Source organism: Apaloderma vittatum, unplaced genomic scaffold, assembly GCF_000703405.1.
Source record: "Apaloderma vittatum isolate BGI_N311 unplaced genomic scaffold, ASM70340v1 scaffold17913, whole genome shotgun sequence".
NCBI lineage: Eukaryota > Metazoa > Chordata > Aves > Trogoniformes > Trogonidae > Apaloderma > Apaloderma vittatum.
Genome location: NW_009708834.1, coordinates 1 through 14,209, shown reverse-complemented (window position 1 = coordinate 14,209; position 14,209 = coordinate 1). Strand labels below are relative to the sequence as shown.

At 51.5% G+C, this 14,209-nt stretch overlaps 2 protein-coding genes across 2 annotated transcripts; one reads left to right on the top strand and one right to left on the bottom strand.

The window, feature by feature from the left end:
• Positions 1–3,557: 3,557 nt before the first annotated feature.
• Positions 3,558–5,090, top strand: CACFD1 (calcium channel flower domain containing 1; the record flags this gene model as incomplete). The annotated part of the gene is made up of 4 exons (XM_009866707.1): positions 3,558–3,630; positions 4,060–4,185; positions 4,324–4,431; positions 4,878–5,090. Coding segments are annotated over 4 exons (401 nt in total), but the record flags the coding sequence as incomplete, so codon positions are not given.
• A 5,692-nt stretch (positions 5,091–10,782) lies between these two features.
• Positions 10,783–13,798, bottom strand: SLC2A6 (solute carrier family 2 (facilitated glucose transporter), member 6; the record flags this gene model as incomplete). The annotated part of the gene is given in 8 exon segments (XM_009866705.1): positions 10,783–10,938; positions 11,026–11,171; positions 11,418–11,468; positions 11,471–11,590; positions 11,829–11,937; positions 12,295–12,447; positions 12,571–12,782; positions 13,699–13,798. Coding segments are annotated over 8 exon segments (1,047 nt in total), but the record flags the coding sequence as incomplete, so codon positions are not given.
• Between the last annotated feature and the right edge of the window lie 411 nt (positions 13,799–14,209).

Genomic DNA, 14,209 nt, shown 5'->3' with positions numbered 1-14,209 from the left:
GAAAGAGTCTTTGCAACTTTGCCAGAAATCAGCCCATCCTGTAGTGCTGTTTTGCTACATTTTGTGGAGAGATTAATAGCTCTTAAAAGCAGGAGGGACTGTTATGACCGCTTAGGCTGATCTCCTGCAGAGCACAGGATGGAGAGTTTCTTCTGCTTCAGGTCCACGACTTCTAGTAAAACAAGAGTGTTTCTCAGCCAGTGCAGTCAGCCCTGATTTATTCCCTCGGCTATAACGTTCCGTCTGATCCCCCTCTGTCCCTGCCTCTTGCCTCGGGACTTGACTGCACGAGCCCGTGGCGTTTGTGCAGCTGACCTTGTAGACCGTGGTGTCGCTGGGCAGTCTCATTACAGCCCTTCTTGGCAAGGCTGGTAAAACATCTGCTGCTCTCACTGGTTTATGTCTTAGGTGCTGAAATTCTGGAGGTGTGAAAAGATGTGGTAGGACTGCTCTTACGGGGCAAAACGTACTGGCCTCGCCATGCTCCGCCTGGGGCCCCTGCGCTGCTGGTCCCGGCAGACGGCCAAGAGACCAGCAAGAGACCAGCTGGGACGTGTCTCCAGCGCAGGTCCCAGGTGGGGTTTAGTGTAGTGGTGTCTTTCCCACGGGCTGGGGCTGTAGATGGAACCTCGGCGCTTTTTATGTGGCTTTGGTCCATGAACAGCTCAGGGCGACGTGGGCGGAGGGCGAAGAGCTGGAGAGCGTGGCTGTTGGGTCACACTGGTGGCATTGTCCACCTCGTGCTAGAGCAGTTCATGAGTGGCATAAAAGTGCAAATCTTCCAAGAGGCTTTTTTTTCCCTCTGCCTTCATGTTTTAAAACAATTGAATCACACGGGTTATTTTCTCAACCTTTTGTTCACAGCTTTGAGAGCTCATGACTTGTTTTTAAAGGAAAGCTGAGAGTTTTACATATTTGGGTGAGTCTGGGAGAAGAAGCTTTTGGAATAAGAGCCAGACTCTTCATAGGATTGCTGATGATTTGGGGAGCTTCCTCTGTAGCCCTGACAGCCTCCCTTCCTGAGGTTTGTCAGATAGAAAATGAGGCAGAATGAGACACAAACTCCTCTTCTGAGCAGGCAAATAGGGGTCAGAGACAAGCCTCCAATGTCCCATGCGGGAAATGTCCTTCTTCAGAGTGCTCTTTGTTCGGCATCACCTTGCTGAAGGTGGACAGTTTGGAAAAGTGGTGATGAATAGCAGCAAGGCTGGAGTTTGCTGCTTTTTTTTCAGAGCTTGCTATGAAAGAGCAGAAATTTTTATAAAGGTTTTGAGCAACTGGATTGTGGTCCTGCTACAAGGCTGGATTATTTCTTACAGAAGGAAAAATTCCCTGTAGAAAGGAAGAGAAAGGTTTAGTGGAGGTGAGACTGGCAGATGTTATCTGCCACATGCAAACACCTGCAGCCCACAGCTTGCTTAAGCCAGAAAGGTCCAGGGGCCAGAGCAGGAACAAGACAAACAAGTTTCAGGATCTGATTCTGGCTTTTGCTCAGGCTGGCTTGGTGACCTTGGCCAAGTCTCTTCTCTCCCTTGTGTTCCTGTTTGTTAAAGGACGAGGAGAGTCTGTGGCTTTTGTTAAAATGCTTTAGGAGCAAAAATAGGCTTGTGTTGAGGACAGTGACCAGCTGCTTGAAATGAATAGAGCCTTTGTAGGGAGTGGTGTTCTTCCCCCACTGGTTTAGCTTCCAGTTATTTGTGCTTCCTCAGGGATTCGGGATGGGACAGCAGTTAAACAAATGGCAGAACTGTCTGTCCTCCATAACTTACGTGCCATTGAACATTATCTGCATTTTAAACCTATTGTGAGGCTTCTGTGTTGCAAAAAGATGTCTCGGGGTTGGCAGCTCTGTCCCCTTCTGGCTACTGAGGCGACAGCTGATCTCATCCTGGTGAGACAAGGATGTACTGGGCTGCTGTGGCATTCGCTGCTCTGCAAAGGAGACTGAAGGTCACCAAATCGTTATCTCTGTGGCAGTTGGCAGCCACCACGGAGTGCAGTGTTCTGTGATTATAAACCTTTGACTCCTTTCCCGCTGGTTGGTGCTTGTGCTGACGTAGGGGCTTGCTCAGCTCGGGCTTGCTGGGTCATTAGTCCATTGGCAACTGGGGTGGTTGCTTAGCTGAGATTCCCGCAGGGACACTTAGAGGTCAAGGGGTTTTTTTTGTGGTGTTTGAGGACAAAACCAGAACCCTGACAAAACAACCTCTATTTGGCTAGATTAAAAAAAGTGTAAGGCCAAAAACGTGCTTGGAAAATAACATTTTGCCTCCCTGGGTTTGTTCTGTGTGGAGACCAGTTTTTTAGCTGTGAACCACTTGGACCTCTACGCTCTGCCATGCTCCTCAGCAAGGCAGGGTTCTGCCCAAGCCCTGGCTGGGTTTTGGGGATAGTCAAGATGAAGCCGTTATTTGCTGTTTTGCTAATTATAAAGTGCCAGAAAGCAATTTAGCATCATTTTCAGAGGTGTCATAAGCCTGTGGTGCTTCTCCTGAGCAATTCTTCAAACAGCATCCAAAGGTCTGTTGGTCACAGAGAAGAATTAGAAATCTCCATATTGTGCCCAGCAATCTGAGCTGCCCGCTGCTCCCAGGAGTCCTGCTTGCTGTTGCTTTTCCATCTCTCCAGCTGTTTGCACATGTGGCCATGGGCAAATCATCCCACAGCCTGGAGCCTCAGTTTCCTTTGGAGCGTGAGGACACTCATATTGGTCCCTCTGCAATGGGAGGATGAGAAGTGCCCTTGAAGCGAGGCTGGTAATGTGTCTTCTGGCATTTCTCCTCTGCTCTGGCTGATCTTGTTGTTGCAGGGTTCTCCGAAAGATTTTGGGTGCTGTGGAATAGTTCTAGGAAGCCTTCAAAAATAACCTCGTTCATTCGTTTCCAGAAAAACAGGAGGCCACTTGCTTGTGGGATGACCTTAGATTGGTCCTGTCATAAGCCTGCAGCTGTTTCTCGGTCTGGTAAATAAGAATAACTATTTTTAAGGGAACTTTGAGGATTCAGCAGTGACTGCTTGAAAGACACCTTGCAAATGTATGCCAGGCTTTTGAAGGTCAGGACTGCTCACAGCAGCTCTGCTCAGGGTTCATCTTAGCAAATGTGAGCAGACACCTGAAATATCTGAACCCAGCCTGGTTCTCAGAGACGGACTCTGCTGCTCTTCATTGTTTGCTCATCATCCCCAAAACAGACTTCAAGGGTTGTGTAATTTTAGCTGGAGATCTGCAGGGTGCTGTTGTTTACTGTGGACTTGGCCACCTCTCGCTGCCCTCCCTGCCTGGGCTCGGGTTCCCGGGTGAGCAGCCACAGCCCGTCGGTATCGGCGGAGGAAAAGGGTCGTATCAAATGCCGGGAATGCTCTGCAAGTTTAATGAGGCAGGAAGGAGGCACATGCAACCTCAGCTTGGATACTGCTGCAGTGTTCCTCTCCTTGCAGTACAGAATCAGCGTTCTGGGGCTATTTTGGGCTCTGCTCTAACACCCACTTCCATTTGTATTAGCCATGACCCAAAGTTGAAGGTCTTAATGGTCACTGAAGGCCTCTTTCCTTTCCAGCCTGTGCCTTCGCTGGTCTCTGGAACTGTGTCACCATCAACCCCCTGAACATCGCGGCTGGTGTGTGGATGATGTGAGCAGAGCTTTTCTTTTTTTTTCATCTGCTGGGAGGGAGATTTGGTTATTTAGACACCAGGGGACAAGCTGCCCTGCTCAGACAGGGCTGTGAGGGAAATGTCTGTTGGGCTCCGCAGGCTCAGCAGATTGCCACGTCTTGGTCCGTTGGGTGGGTTGAGATGCTAGGATTATTTTATTTACATTCTTTCTTTTTCTTTCTTCACCCTGTTTTAGGTAAATGTTGAGATACCCTTATCCAAAATAAGTCTAGGGGACCAAGGTTTGGGAATTATCAAGAAGAAGGGAGGGAGTGCAGTGTGGTCAAGCCTCGATATTCCCTTCTGCCTGTCTTTGCCCACAGGGGTGGCTGGTTCTGGGGGGGCTGGGGAGCATTGCCAGCCTGGGCCATGCAGACAGGATTAACTCTGGTTTGCTCTGTCTGGAGGCTCAACGCCTTCATCCTGTTCCTGTTCGAAGCCCCGTTCTGCTGCCAGTTTATCGAGTTCGCGAACGCTGTCTCTGCGCGGGCGGACAAGCTGCGGCCCTGGCAGAAAGCTGCTTTCTACTGCGGGTGAGGATGCTCCGGGGGGGCATTGTGGTGGGGAAGCCATCCCGGGAACCAGGCTGGGATGCACGTGGGTGATGGATGAGCATCCCTGCATCCCACAGGGAGCAGAGCCCGGCTCTGAGGGCTGCCTCTCTCCTCCAGGATGGCCGTGTTCCCTGTCGTGCTCAGCCTGACATTGACCACACTCTTTGGAAATGCCATTGCGTTTGCCACCGGGGTGCTTTACGGCTTGTCGGCGCTTGGGAAAAAGTAAGACAGATCTGCTGGCTTGTGGAGGGGAGGGAGGGTGAGGGTGGACCTCCATCTGTCTCCCTGAGGCTGTGTTTTCCTCTTGTACTAACCATGCCTTCAGGTGGAAATGCTGCAGGAGAACATCTCCCTGCCATCATCTCAGAGCCCTGGGAGGGAAGGTCCTCGGGTTTGCCGAAGCTCTGAGTTTTACCCTTGGGAGCTCAGTCTAGGTTGCCCTGTGGGTGCCAGCCCTCTTTCTGCAGCTGTTGGGCAGATGGGCTCAGCTCTGGGGTGAGGGACAGCTTTGGTGGGGTTGGGGAGGTCCAGGAAGTCTCATTTCACTCCTGGCTTTTCTTGGCATGGACAGACCCAGGCCCTGGCTGGGAGACCTCTCTGCCAGGTGCTGAACCCACCCTGGTGGGCACCTGGAGCTCACATCCCCACGCTGTCCCTTCTCTCTGCAGGGGAGATGCCATTTCCTACGCCCGGATCCACCAGCAGCAGAAGCAAATGGATGAAGAGAAGCTCACGGGGGCCGTGGACGGACAGGCTCTCTGAAGCACACGAGCTCGCAGTAACCTCTCCCGGACACTGAGATGGTGACAATAAGGAAATCGACTCTGCCCTTCCCTCTGCCCACTCCCCTCTCTGTTACACCACAATCTCCCTGGACGCTGCGGCAATTGGAAATCTCAGGGGCTGGGGCAGGCTGTGCCCTCTTCTCACACCAGCAGCCAGACCTTGGCGTGTTGGCCCCTTTTCTCTTCAACCCTCAACCAAATACCCTAGGGCCCTTTTTTTTTTTTCTGCTGCAGAGGTGCTGGCTCTTTGGGTGCTGCTTTAAAAGCCTGAATAGGCAGCCTTTCTTTGGAGTGATGCCTGATAATGAGACGAGGATGCCGTTATCTGCTCTTGGGATGGGATAAGGAGGGACAGAGGGACCAGCTCCTTGCCCACGCTGGTCTCCTGGGAGTCAGGGAGCTGCTGGCCTTACTCATGCCTGGGGATAACCTGCCACTGCACGTTACACAGCTTTAGTAACTCTCTCTGGTGTGGCCTTACCCAGGCGTAATACACTAATCCAGGGTTTAGCAATACATGGTGATGCTTAATCTTGGTCTTCTTCCATTGGGTATATTTTAATATGGGTCCATTTAGGCCAGGCATTGGGGGACATTGCTGTGTGGGAAAGGACTTCCAGCAAAAAGCCCCTGTAAATATAGTAACCATCTCTGCGGAGGAGCTGCCAGAGGTACTGGGGCAGATCTTGGTACCTACAAAGCACAGTCCCTGCTTCTGCTGAGTACAGCTGCAGGCAGTTACTGCAATTTACTTGAATTACATGAGTTAATTACTTTGTCTTAATAAGGGTACTTTCTTAGGCTTCAGTCTTTTGCTGGGAAGAAGGGAAATAGGGTACGCTTTGCTTCACCTGAAAAGGGTACTGTTGCTTGAGCCAAGTGGGATTTTTTGCTGGTGTAAGGGTCACTGATGTGCAAGAACATCCTTCTCTCACGACCCTGGGACTCTGCTCTGTTGTCTCTCACCTGCTGCATCCTGTGACCCTTCACCTCTGTGCAAGGGACCTGCTCTTTACTTCTATCTGGTACAGCCTCTCTCTTTGGGATCGTGTTCTTTTTGCGTCAGTCCCGGGCTGGTTTTGTACGGGAAGGTGACATATCCTTCCTTTGCAAACACAGAGAAGTCTGCACTGTTTCAGTGTGGATAGCTGGGATGTCTTGTTTTATTCTAGGCACCATCGGTGGCTTTCACATCACGTTTTACGTTTGCTTTGTATCATGCAAAACAAAACTGCTCGTTAAGTCCAGATCCTCCTCTTCTCATCATGGTTTCTTCTGGGGTTTTTAATTTATTTGGTTTTTACGTGATTGCTTCTTGTTTTGTTTAGGAAGAAGGGAACTAATTTATTTCTAGTTATTTAAGTATTTTGATGGGACTCCTTTTCTCTGGATATATAGAAAGGAGTGCTCTGTTTCCTGTCCTTCAGAGGACTGCCTCATTCCATTGGGAGGGTGTCTCTGAACTCTGGGAGAACGCTGGCTCCTGTAACTGGGTGCTATAACTGGAATATTGTAAAATCCCTTTTCAGCCTTCAGAATGTTTCTCATACTTTTGGAAACTGTGTTGTCCTTTGACCCCTTTGTCTTCTTCTGGACCACTGGCTTGACAAAGTTCGTTTTCCCTCCTCTTCTGGGAGAGAGAAGGGAGGAAAACTGGGCTTTAACTGCTGGACTGAAGGTTTGTGCTCGCTCGGCACCCAAGACAGGCAGCAGCTCTGGTGAGCATCGGGGACTGCAGCCTGTTCTCACTCCCCTGCCCTGGGAGCTGAGTTCCTGCTGCCACCAGCACTTGGTCCCATTTGAATCACTGGGGTACCAGAGGGGCCGTGCTGTGGTCTGAGAAACGCTGCTGGAGGTTATGGTGTCTGTCAGAGAGGTCTGTCTGCCAGCCACATTGTGGCTACTGAGCAGTTTTGTTGGAAAATATCTGTAGAATATGTCCTTCCTCTAGGCACAGTGTGTGCTCACGTTAGCTGAAACACCAGCACATCCTGGGCAGAGCCCGGAGCGGGTGGCTGGGTACGGGTGTAACGTGGACTACAAGAGTCCCTGGAAATCGAGGGGCTAAGCTGCCAGCTAACGTGAGCTGTTGTTTCTTCCTTGGAGTTCAGTGAGGTGTGAAGATTTACACCAGTCAAAGAACGTGGCTTGGGCTCATTTACACACAGGTGGGTGCTGGGGCAACCACTTTGTGCTAAACCCCTTTCCCTCTGAGCCTCTAAGCTGCGACTGCTCTGACACCAGCTTGTCTGGGCTGCAGAATGGGCACCACCAGCCTGGCTGCAGCTCCTTTCGGTAACGGCTGTGACCCTTCAGAGCCGTCAGCTCTGAGCTGATCCCTGTTGCTGCAGGCAATCTGTGGGACATTTCCTTTGATTTCAGGGGGGTTTGGGGAGTTAGGTAGTGTTTAGTAGAGGAATGCTGGAGACTGATACGTGTAGCTAGAAAACGCTGCAGCCTGCGGGATGCTTTGCTGGCAACAACTTCTGCTCGTGGAGCCGGTGGCATCCCTTCAGCAGGTGGTTCAAGTGCAGAGTCCTGCCTTTGATTTCAGGGGGGTTTGGGGAGTTAAGTAGTGTTTAGTAGAGGAATGCTGGAGACTGATACGTGTAGCTACGAGCATGCCTTTGGTAGTGACTGCTTTGTGAGTAGTTCCACAGTAGCTTTAGTGAGAGGAGGTGAAAGGCAAAGCAGAGGTGATAGAGAAATGCTTGCAGGCTGACCTGTGCCCGCAGTGATGAACCACAGAGCTGGTTTCATCTGATTGTCCTAATGCCACAGACCAGCAGCAGGCCCTGGGCTTGTTGCAGGCAGGTGGTGCTCCACGTCACCTGGAGAGCTTGTCAGCATGGATGAGTCCTCTCTGCTCTCTTGGCACCAGCGGCAGAAGTCCCTTGGAGACCGGCACTACTGTCATGCTGTGTTTTGTGGCAATTGGGTCTGACACTGGGGCCAAGGCAAGCAAAACAATCTGCATCAGCTCTGCCAACCTTAACAGGTTGTGAAGTGAAGCTCTGGGCTCAATGGCTGTGTTTAAAGGGGCCTCAGGCTCTTCTGAAAGAGCTGGATCCTTTGGCCACAATGCTTAAAGACACCTGGTCTGTTCCTTGTCTCTGTGCCTGCTGCAGCAGGGGGTACCTCGGATCCAGGCTCCAGGAGTGCTGACTCCTACAGGTCTGTGTCTGAAGTGGGAGCTCTTGGGAATTTCATCTGTCTGTGATGCAGCTGAAACCAAGCCAGATGCTGCTCTCATTGCAGACGAAGCTTGGTGACAGCACCCATGGCTTTTAAGAGTTGTAGTGACAGTTAGTGGATGGTCTCGCCTCTGTGTGGGCAGGGAGTTGTTTTTGTGGAAATAGAAAGGAACCGTAGAGTAGTAGCATCACAGTAATTAATATGCCAGTTCACAGTGCATGGTGGTTATTAATTGTGTTTAGAGGCACCATTAGGGTGTGTGGAGCTGTGTAAGGATAAATGAAGTTAAAAGCCCTGCTCTAGAGATTTTACAGACTCAACCCAATCCCCACTGATGGCATCCAGGCTGGGTGGCTAATCCATGAGGTCTCTCTGGAAGAGGTTTCTACTTGGCAGATCTTGGAAAAGCCTTTTTGTGAGGTGATGGGGCAGAAGTTTTGTTACATCTGAACTGAAGAGCAGGTGATGCATTGACTCCGGTGACCTGTTGACACCAAGTGTGGAAAGACACCTGGGTACTGGCAGCACACGTGCACTTAGTGATGGACAGTTGCACTGTTCACCACGCGAGCTTTGCGCTTCTCACCCACGTGCATTTGCACAGAGTGCAACTCTTCCCTGTCCCATTCAGTCATGAAGTTGTCAGTGCTCCACTGTCCTCTGGGGCTGTCCATTGGGCATGAACATAAGAGCAGAAGCTCGCTTTCTGCTGTGTACCCAGACTTTGCTGCTCTGGGCAGGAGCTGATTTTGTAACACCAATTGATTCTCTGTGTGTGCAGTGAATAAAAAGACCATTCTACCTCTGGAAAGAGCCACTGTGATTTCTCGGCCTCTAAATGTTGTAGCAAAAACCCCTCAGACTTTCTATATTGAAGAAAGGAGGTCACCCAGAAAATACTCAGAAAATCATTTCGTATTCGGGCATTTCTTCCTTAAGCTGAGCCCTGGGAAGCTCAATTCATCTTTGTCATTTTTTTCCTCAGGAAAAAAAAACATCCACTGTCTTCAGGGAAGGGTTTCACTGAAGATATCAAGACCTGATCCATAGCCATGTGAGAAAGAGAATGCTCTAGCACAGGGCTGCCAGAGATCCTGATCTTCAGAAGGTCAGTGGGAACGAGGGGCTCCTGAGACCTCTTGTAATCAGGCCATGCTTAGAAACAGTCATATTCCAGCCAGGGCTGAACATCTTTCTGGAAATGGGTCTCAGCTGCAAAGGTTAGGCCTAATACTGAATTTTCTCTGTGGTTTTGATTTTGGCCCATCTCTATTCCTCTGTCCCACGCTGCTTTAAATTAATCCTCTGATAAAGCACATCTTCTCTTAGGTGATTTCTCTCATCTTCTGCTGCAAAAGATCTAAACAGTAGCTAGCATATCTTGAGATTTAAGTCAAATACGCTATGTTACCCCATGTTTCCTTGCCACAGCCAGCTGAATGCTCCAGGAAAGGGAAGACACAAGCATTTCCACCAGCCCTCAGGGTGCCAAGTGCATTTCAGGAGGTTGGACAGATGCTTGGGCAAATTACCTCTCAGCTCAGCCTTTGTTGTCCTGCCCTTTTGAGAAGAATTAGATTGGATGTGATACTCAGCAAAGCCATTCGTTCCTCGCAGCTGTGACCACCTCCTGCGGTTGGCTTGTTCCTGGGGTTAGGCTCTAAATAAATAAAGTCCTTAATCTTGCAGGACACACAGGAAAGAGATAAGAGCAATTTGCTACTAACTATGCAGTTGAAATCTCAAAGTGATGGAGGTGGAGGCTCCACTTCCCTCTTTGCGGATGAGTAAAACTCTGGGGTGGGGAGGACCTGCCCCAGTACCACGTATTGTTAGTCCCCACTGTGTCTTTCGGATAGTGAATCACATGCACTACAGCTGAATGTTTGTCTGTTCCTGTTCTTCGTTTTGTCCTGTATTTTCTTTGTGAACTATATTTGGTCTTGTTTGTTAGGCTTCTAGTGTAATGTGTGTTTTTAGAGCAATAAAATGTGGCAGCTTTTTGTACAAAATATCTGGCTCTGCCTCTTTCACAGTCCTTAAGTACGTGAGGCTCATCTAGGAAGCTGCAGGTCTCTGTGGTCTCCTTGTCACAGTCCTGGGCTGCCTCTCCCATCCCACCCACCTGCAGTTCCTTCTCTGCAATCAAGGCAACATCTTGCAGCTGGAGCAAAACTGTTTTATTCTTGCAACTACATGATGAGCTTTTTGCCAAAACAGCTACAATTGTTAACTCTGTTCCAGCCAAAGTCTCAGCCTGCTTTGGTGGCTGCCTCGAGAAGGACGTGCACGGTCTCTTGTCCACTGCCACACCTTTTATTTCCCAGGACATCTTGACCTCCAGCCTGGTGCTGGTTACCAGGTCCCGTACCTCGGGTTGATGTTGCCCAGGCAGCAACAGGTAGTGTTGAATGACAGGAAGAGAAGGTAAAGTTCTAGTTGCAACTTCTACATCCAAAGCAAGGTGATCAGTGCTGCCTGGTCCTTTCCTGTTGCCTTCACAGAGAGCTCCAGCCTCCACCTCCAGCAGCTCGGTGGTTGGCTTTGTTGCCCTGGAGCGTGTGGGCGCGTAGCCCAGCACAAATGGCAGCTCCTACCTCATGAACGACCTCCGGCCAGTCCTGAAGAAAGCCTCGATCTGTTCCAGGGACCTGCCTTTGGTTTCTGGAACACAGCAGCCTGTGAATAAGATGTTCCCGGCACAGATGACAGCGAAGAATAGGAAAGGCACCTCAAGGCCAAAGGCTTCCTGGGGAGCGGGGAGAAAAAGCGGACGTGAGCCGGGTCTGAGAGTCTGAGGAGGGGCTGCCGAGCACCTTCTCAGGGCAGTACCCACCACGACTCGGAGGAAGAACTGGGTCAAGGTGAAGGCTGTCAGCCAGCTTACAACAACACAGAGGCCCGAGGCCACCCCACGGGCTTTCAAAGGGAGGATCTCCGACATCAGCAGCCAGGTGATGGGGCCCCAGCCCACAGCATAACCTGCAGGGGAAGGTGAGGTTGTTGAGGCTTCAAAGCCCACGGAGGAGCGCAGAGAGCCTCATACAATTCTGCCCTGCTCCCCCATCAGTTATTATTCCCCATGTTTGTGCTCTGTCAGTTCTCAAAGTGACTTCGGATACCATCTTTCCTGGTCTTCCAGGGACATCTGCCTCCCTCCCAACTCCAAGCCCATCTTGCTCCACAGCTCTTTGCTGTGGGTCCTGGGCTCTCACTCTCTGCACCTACCCATTATGAAGAACATGGCTGCCAGGAGGGGGATGAGGGGGATGTAGTTTTTTTTTCAGCAGGAAGGCTGGCCGAGCTCACCAAGGTCTTGTTGGCAATGGTGCCATTCTGAGAAGCTGGCACAAAGTGGATATAGAGCCCCATGGTCAGGTTGGAGACCAACATGACACCACCTGTGGAGAGATGCAACAACACAGCAGGACCGATGAGCAAATGATCTCCTCCATGCCAAGGACTGAGTTCCCAGGAACGCCTCTGCTTGGGATCTGAGCCACCACCAAAGGGAAGAGACTTCCTCAACTCTCTGACCGGGTCCTGTATGGCTGAATTTTCCACTCCTGCAAGTTTGCAGAGCTCCTGGAAATCCTTAAATAAAAGCTTTCCTTGCACAAAAATGGGAGAGACACATACCTGACACAAAAAGAAGAATCTTCCTCCCAGCTTTATCCATGGACACAGCTGCGATCGCCACCGAGAACAGCCGAACCAAGCCAACAATAGCTGCATCGTACTCTGGTTTCTGCAATGGCAAAAGCAGTGGGGAAGCTGAGATGGGAGAGCCAGGGAAAGGCCAGGTTCCTGGTTGTGTTGCCTTGACTCTGGCAGGTGACTTTGTCAAAGCTCTTCTCCTATGGTAAGAGACCAGAGAAGAAGAGCCCAAAGCTCAGAGGAGGAGAGCGAGGAGAAGGTGGGGCCAGTCCTGCTCCCTACCCTCATGCAGCCTTTTGCAGGGCAGGTGCTTAGAAATTGCTGCCAACCAGGTGCTTTAAAAAAGGCTTCAAAATTGGGTTCTTAGAGCCATAGGGAACCTGGAACATTGGGCAGCCCTCACTGAAGAAAAAAGCAGCCTGAGCACAGATCAAATTCCAGGGCTCACCAGGATGACGGATGTTTTCTTGAATATTGGCTGCAGGTACACGAGGAAGCAGGTGACACCCGCGAGCTGCTGCAGGAACCTCATCCCCACCGCGATCAGGATGGGCTTGTAAATGAAGGGGTCCTTGATCTCAGCACAGGAAACCCGCTGGCTCTGGAGGGGAGAAAGCCGAAAGTCTTGATGTGTTACTGCTGGGCACCACTGCAGCATGCAGGACATGGCTCAGGAGTTGCCCAAAGGAGGCTGGAATTGGCAGAGGAGGGGAACCCTCCTCACCTGCTTCCTCACGCTGTCCTTGATCTGCTCGTACTCCCGGTTGTAGTCCGTGTCCTTGCCCCGCAGCCAGCACAGCGACCCTAGGGCCTCATCATCCTTCCCGTGGGAGAGCAGGAACCGGGGCGAGTTGGGCATGAAGCAGAGCAGGACGATCATCGCGAGCACCGGCACCTCCCCTGCGACGGCCAGCCAGCGCCAGTCCAGCACCAGCCCTGCAGAGCAGCGCGGTTACGAGCGGAAAGCATGCAGGGAACCCAGCACATGGCAAGCACACGCCAGCCACACACCAAGCACACGCCAGCCACACGCTAGCCACATGCCAAGTATCCCAGAATCCCAGGCAACTAGTGACAGGACAAGAGGGCACGGTCTGATGCTGTGTCGGGGAGGTTCAGGCTGGATCTTCGGCAGCCCTTCCTCAGGGAGAGCGTGCTCAGGCACTGGGATGCTCTGCCCAGGGCAGGGGGAGTCACGGTCCCTGGAGGGGTTTAAGGAGAGCCTGGATGTGGCACTTAGTGCCATGATCTGGCCCATGTGGTGGTGTTGGGTCATAGGCTGGACGTGGTGATCTCAGAGGTCTTTTCCAGCCTCAATAATTCCGTGTAATTCTGTGGAAGAATGCCCTGGCCTTGCCTCCACATGGGCACCCTGATACTTAAATTTAATAAATCTGGCAGGGGGGAAAAATTCTATTTAACAAATAGAAATTTCACACACTTTGTCCTAGCAAAGAAGTATTTTTAGCTCTGCAGTATGGAGAAGTTCCAGCAAGCTTCCCCAAACCTCAGGCTACCCAGCAATATCCTGCAGCAACTAGGGCACGCTCTGGCAGGAGATGCACACATGGTTCATTGTGTGCTGCCCTTCAGCCCTGATGAAACCTTGGCAGGACCCAGCTCTGGGGGCACAGTGACAGCCACAGGTCCGTGTGGGTTATGGATTCATCACTCTGAGCACACAAGTGTGGGCTGTGCACAGGTGACCCCATCCAGACCCCTTCGCGCACCCGTGGTCGTGGCTGCGAGGGGAAGGAATCCATCCGCTTGCTGAGAAAGTTGTTTAAAATAAATTCTCCTTCCCTAAGGAGACCCCGAGGGTTTTCTGCCCTCCGAAGACCCAGATACTTGCCCAGCGCGTACAGGAGGAGGGAGCCCAGCACTGCCATGATCTGAGGACAAGCGCCCAGCATGCCTCTGACCCCCGGGTGGGAGATCTCCGAGATGTAGACCTGGAGCAGGAGGACACGTGCTTAATGGGGCTGCAGTGTACAGCGATCACCACCAAAACCTGTCCTCTGTCACCTCACAGTCACCCACTGCAGCCGGGAGAACACCAAACTGCTGGGAAACCGCTGTCTTGGAGTGGAAAGCTGACTGGTCCAGCAGCACAGGCTGGTCGTGGCAGGCAGGGGGGACGGACTTGCCGGCACCACCACTTTTTTTTCCGGGTGGGGAGAAGGCCTCCAGCGGCAACCTCAGACTCCTGTTACTGGAAAGACGTGCTCCGGGGTTACTCAATTCTTCCCCTCTGCACGCGACGTGAGGCCGGCATTTGGTAAACGTGTGAGGAACAGGGCAGGGATCGAGGACTTGCCTTCCCCTTTCTGCAGGCTGGCAAGTCCAGCACCGTGGCAGCAGCT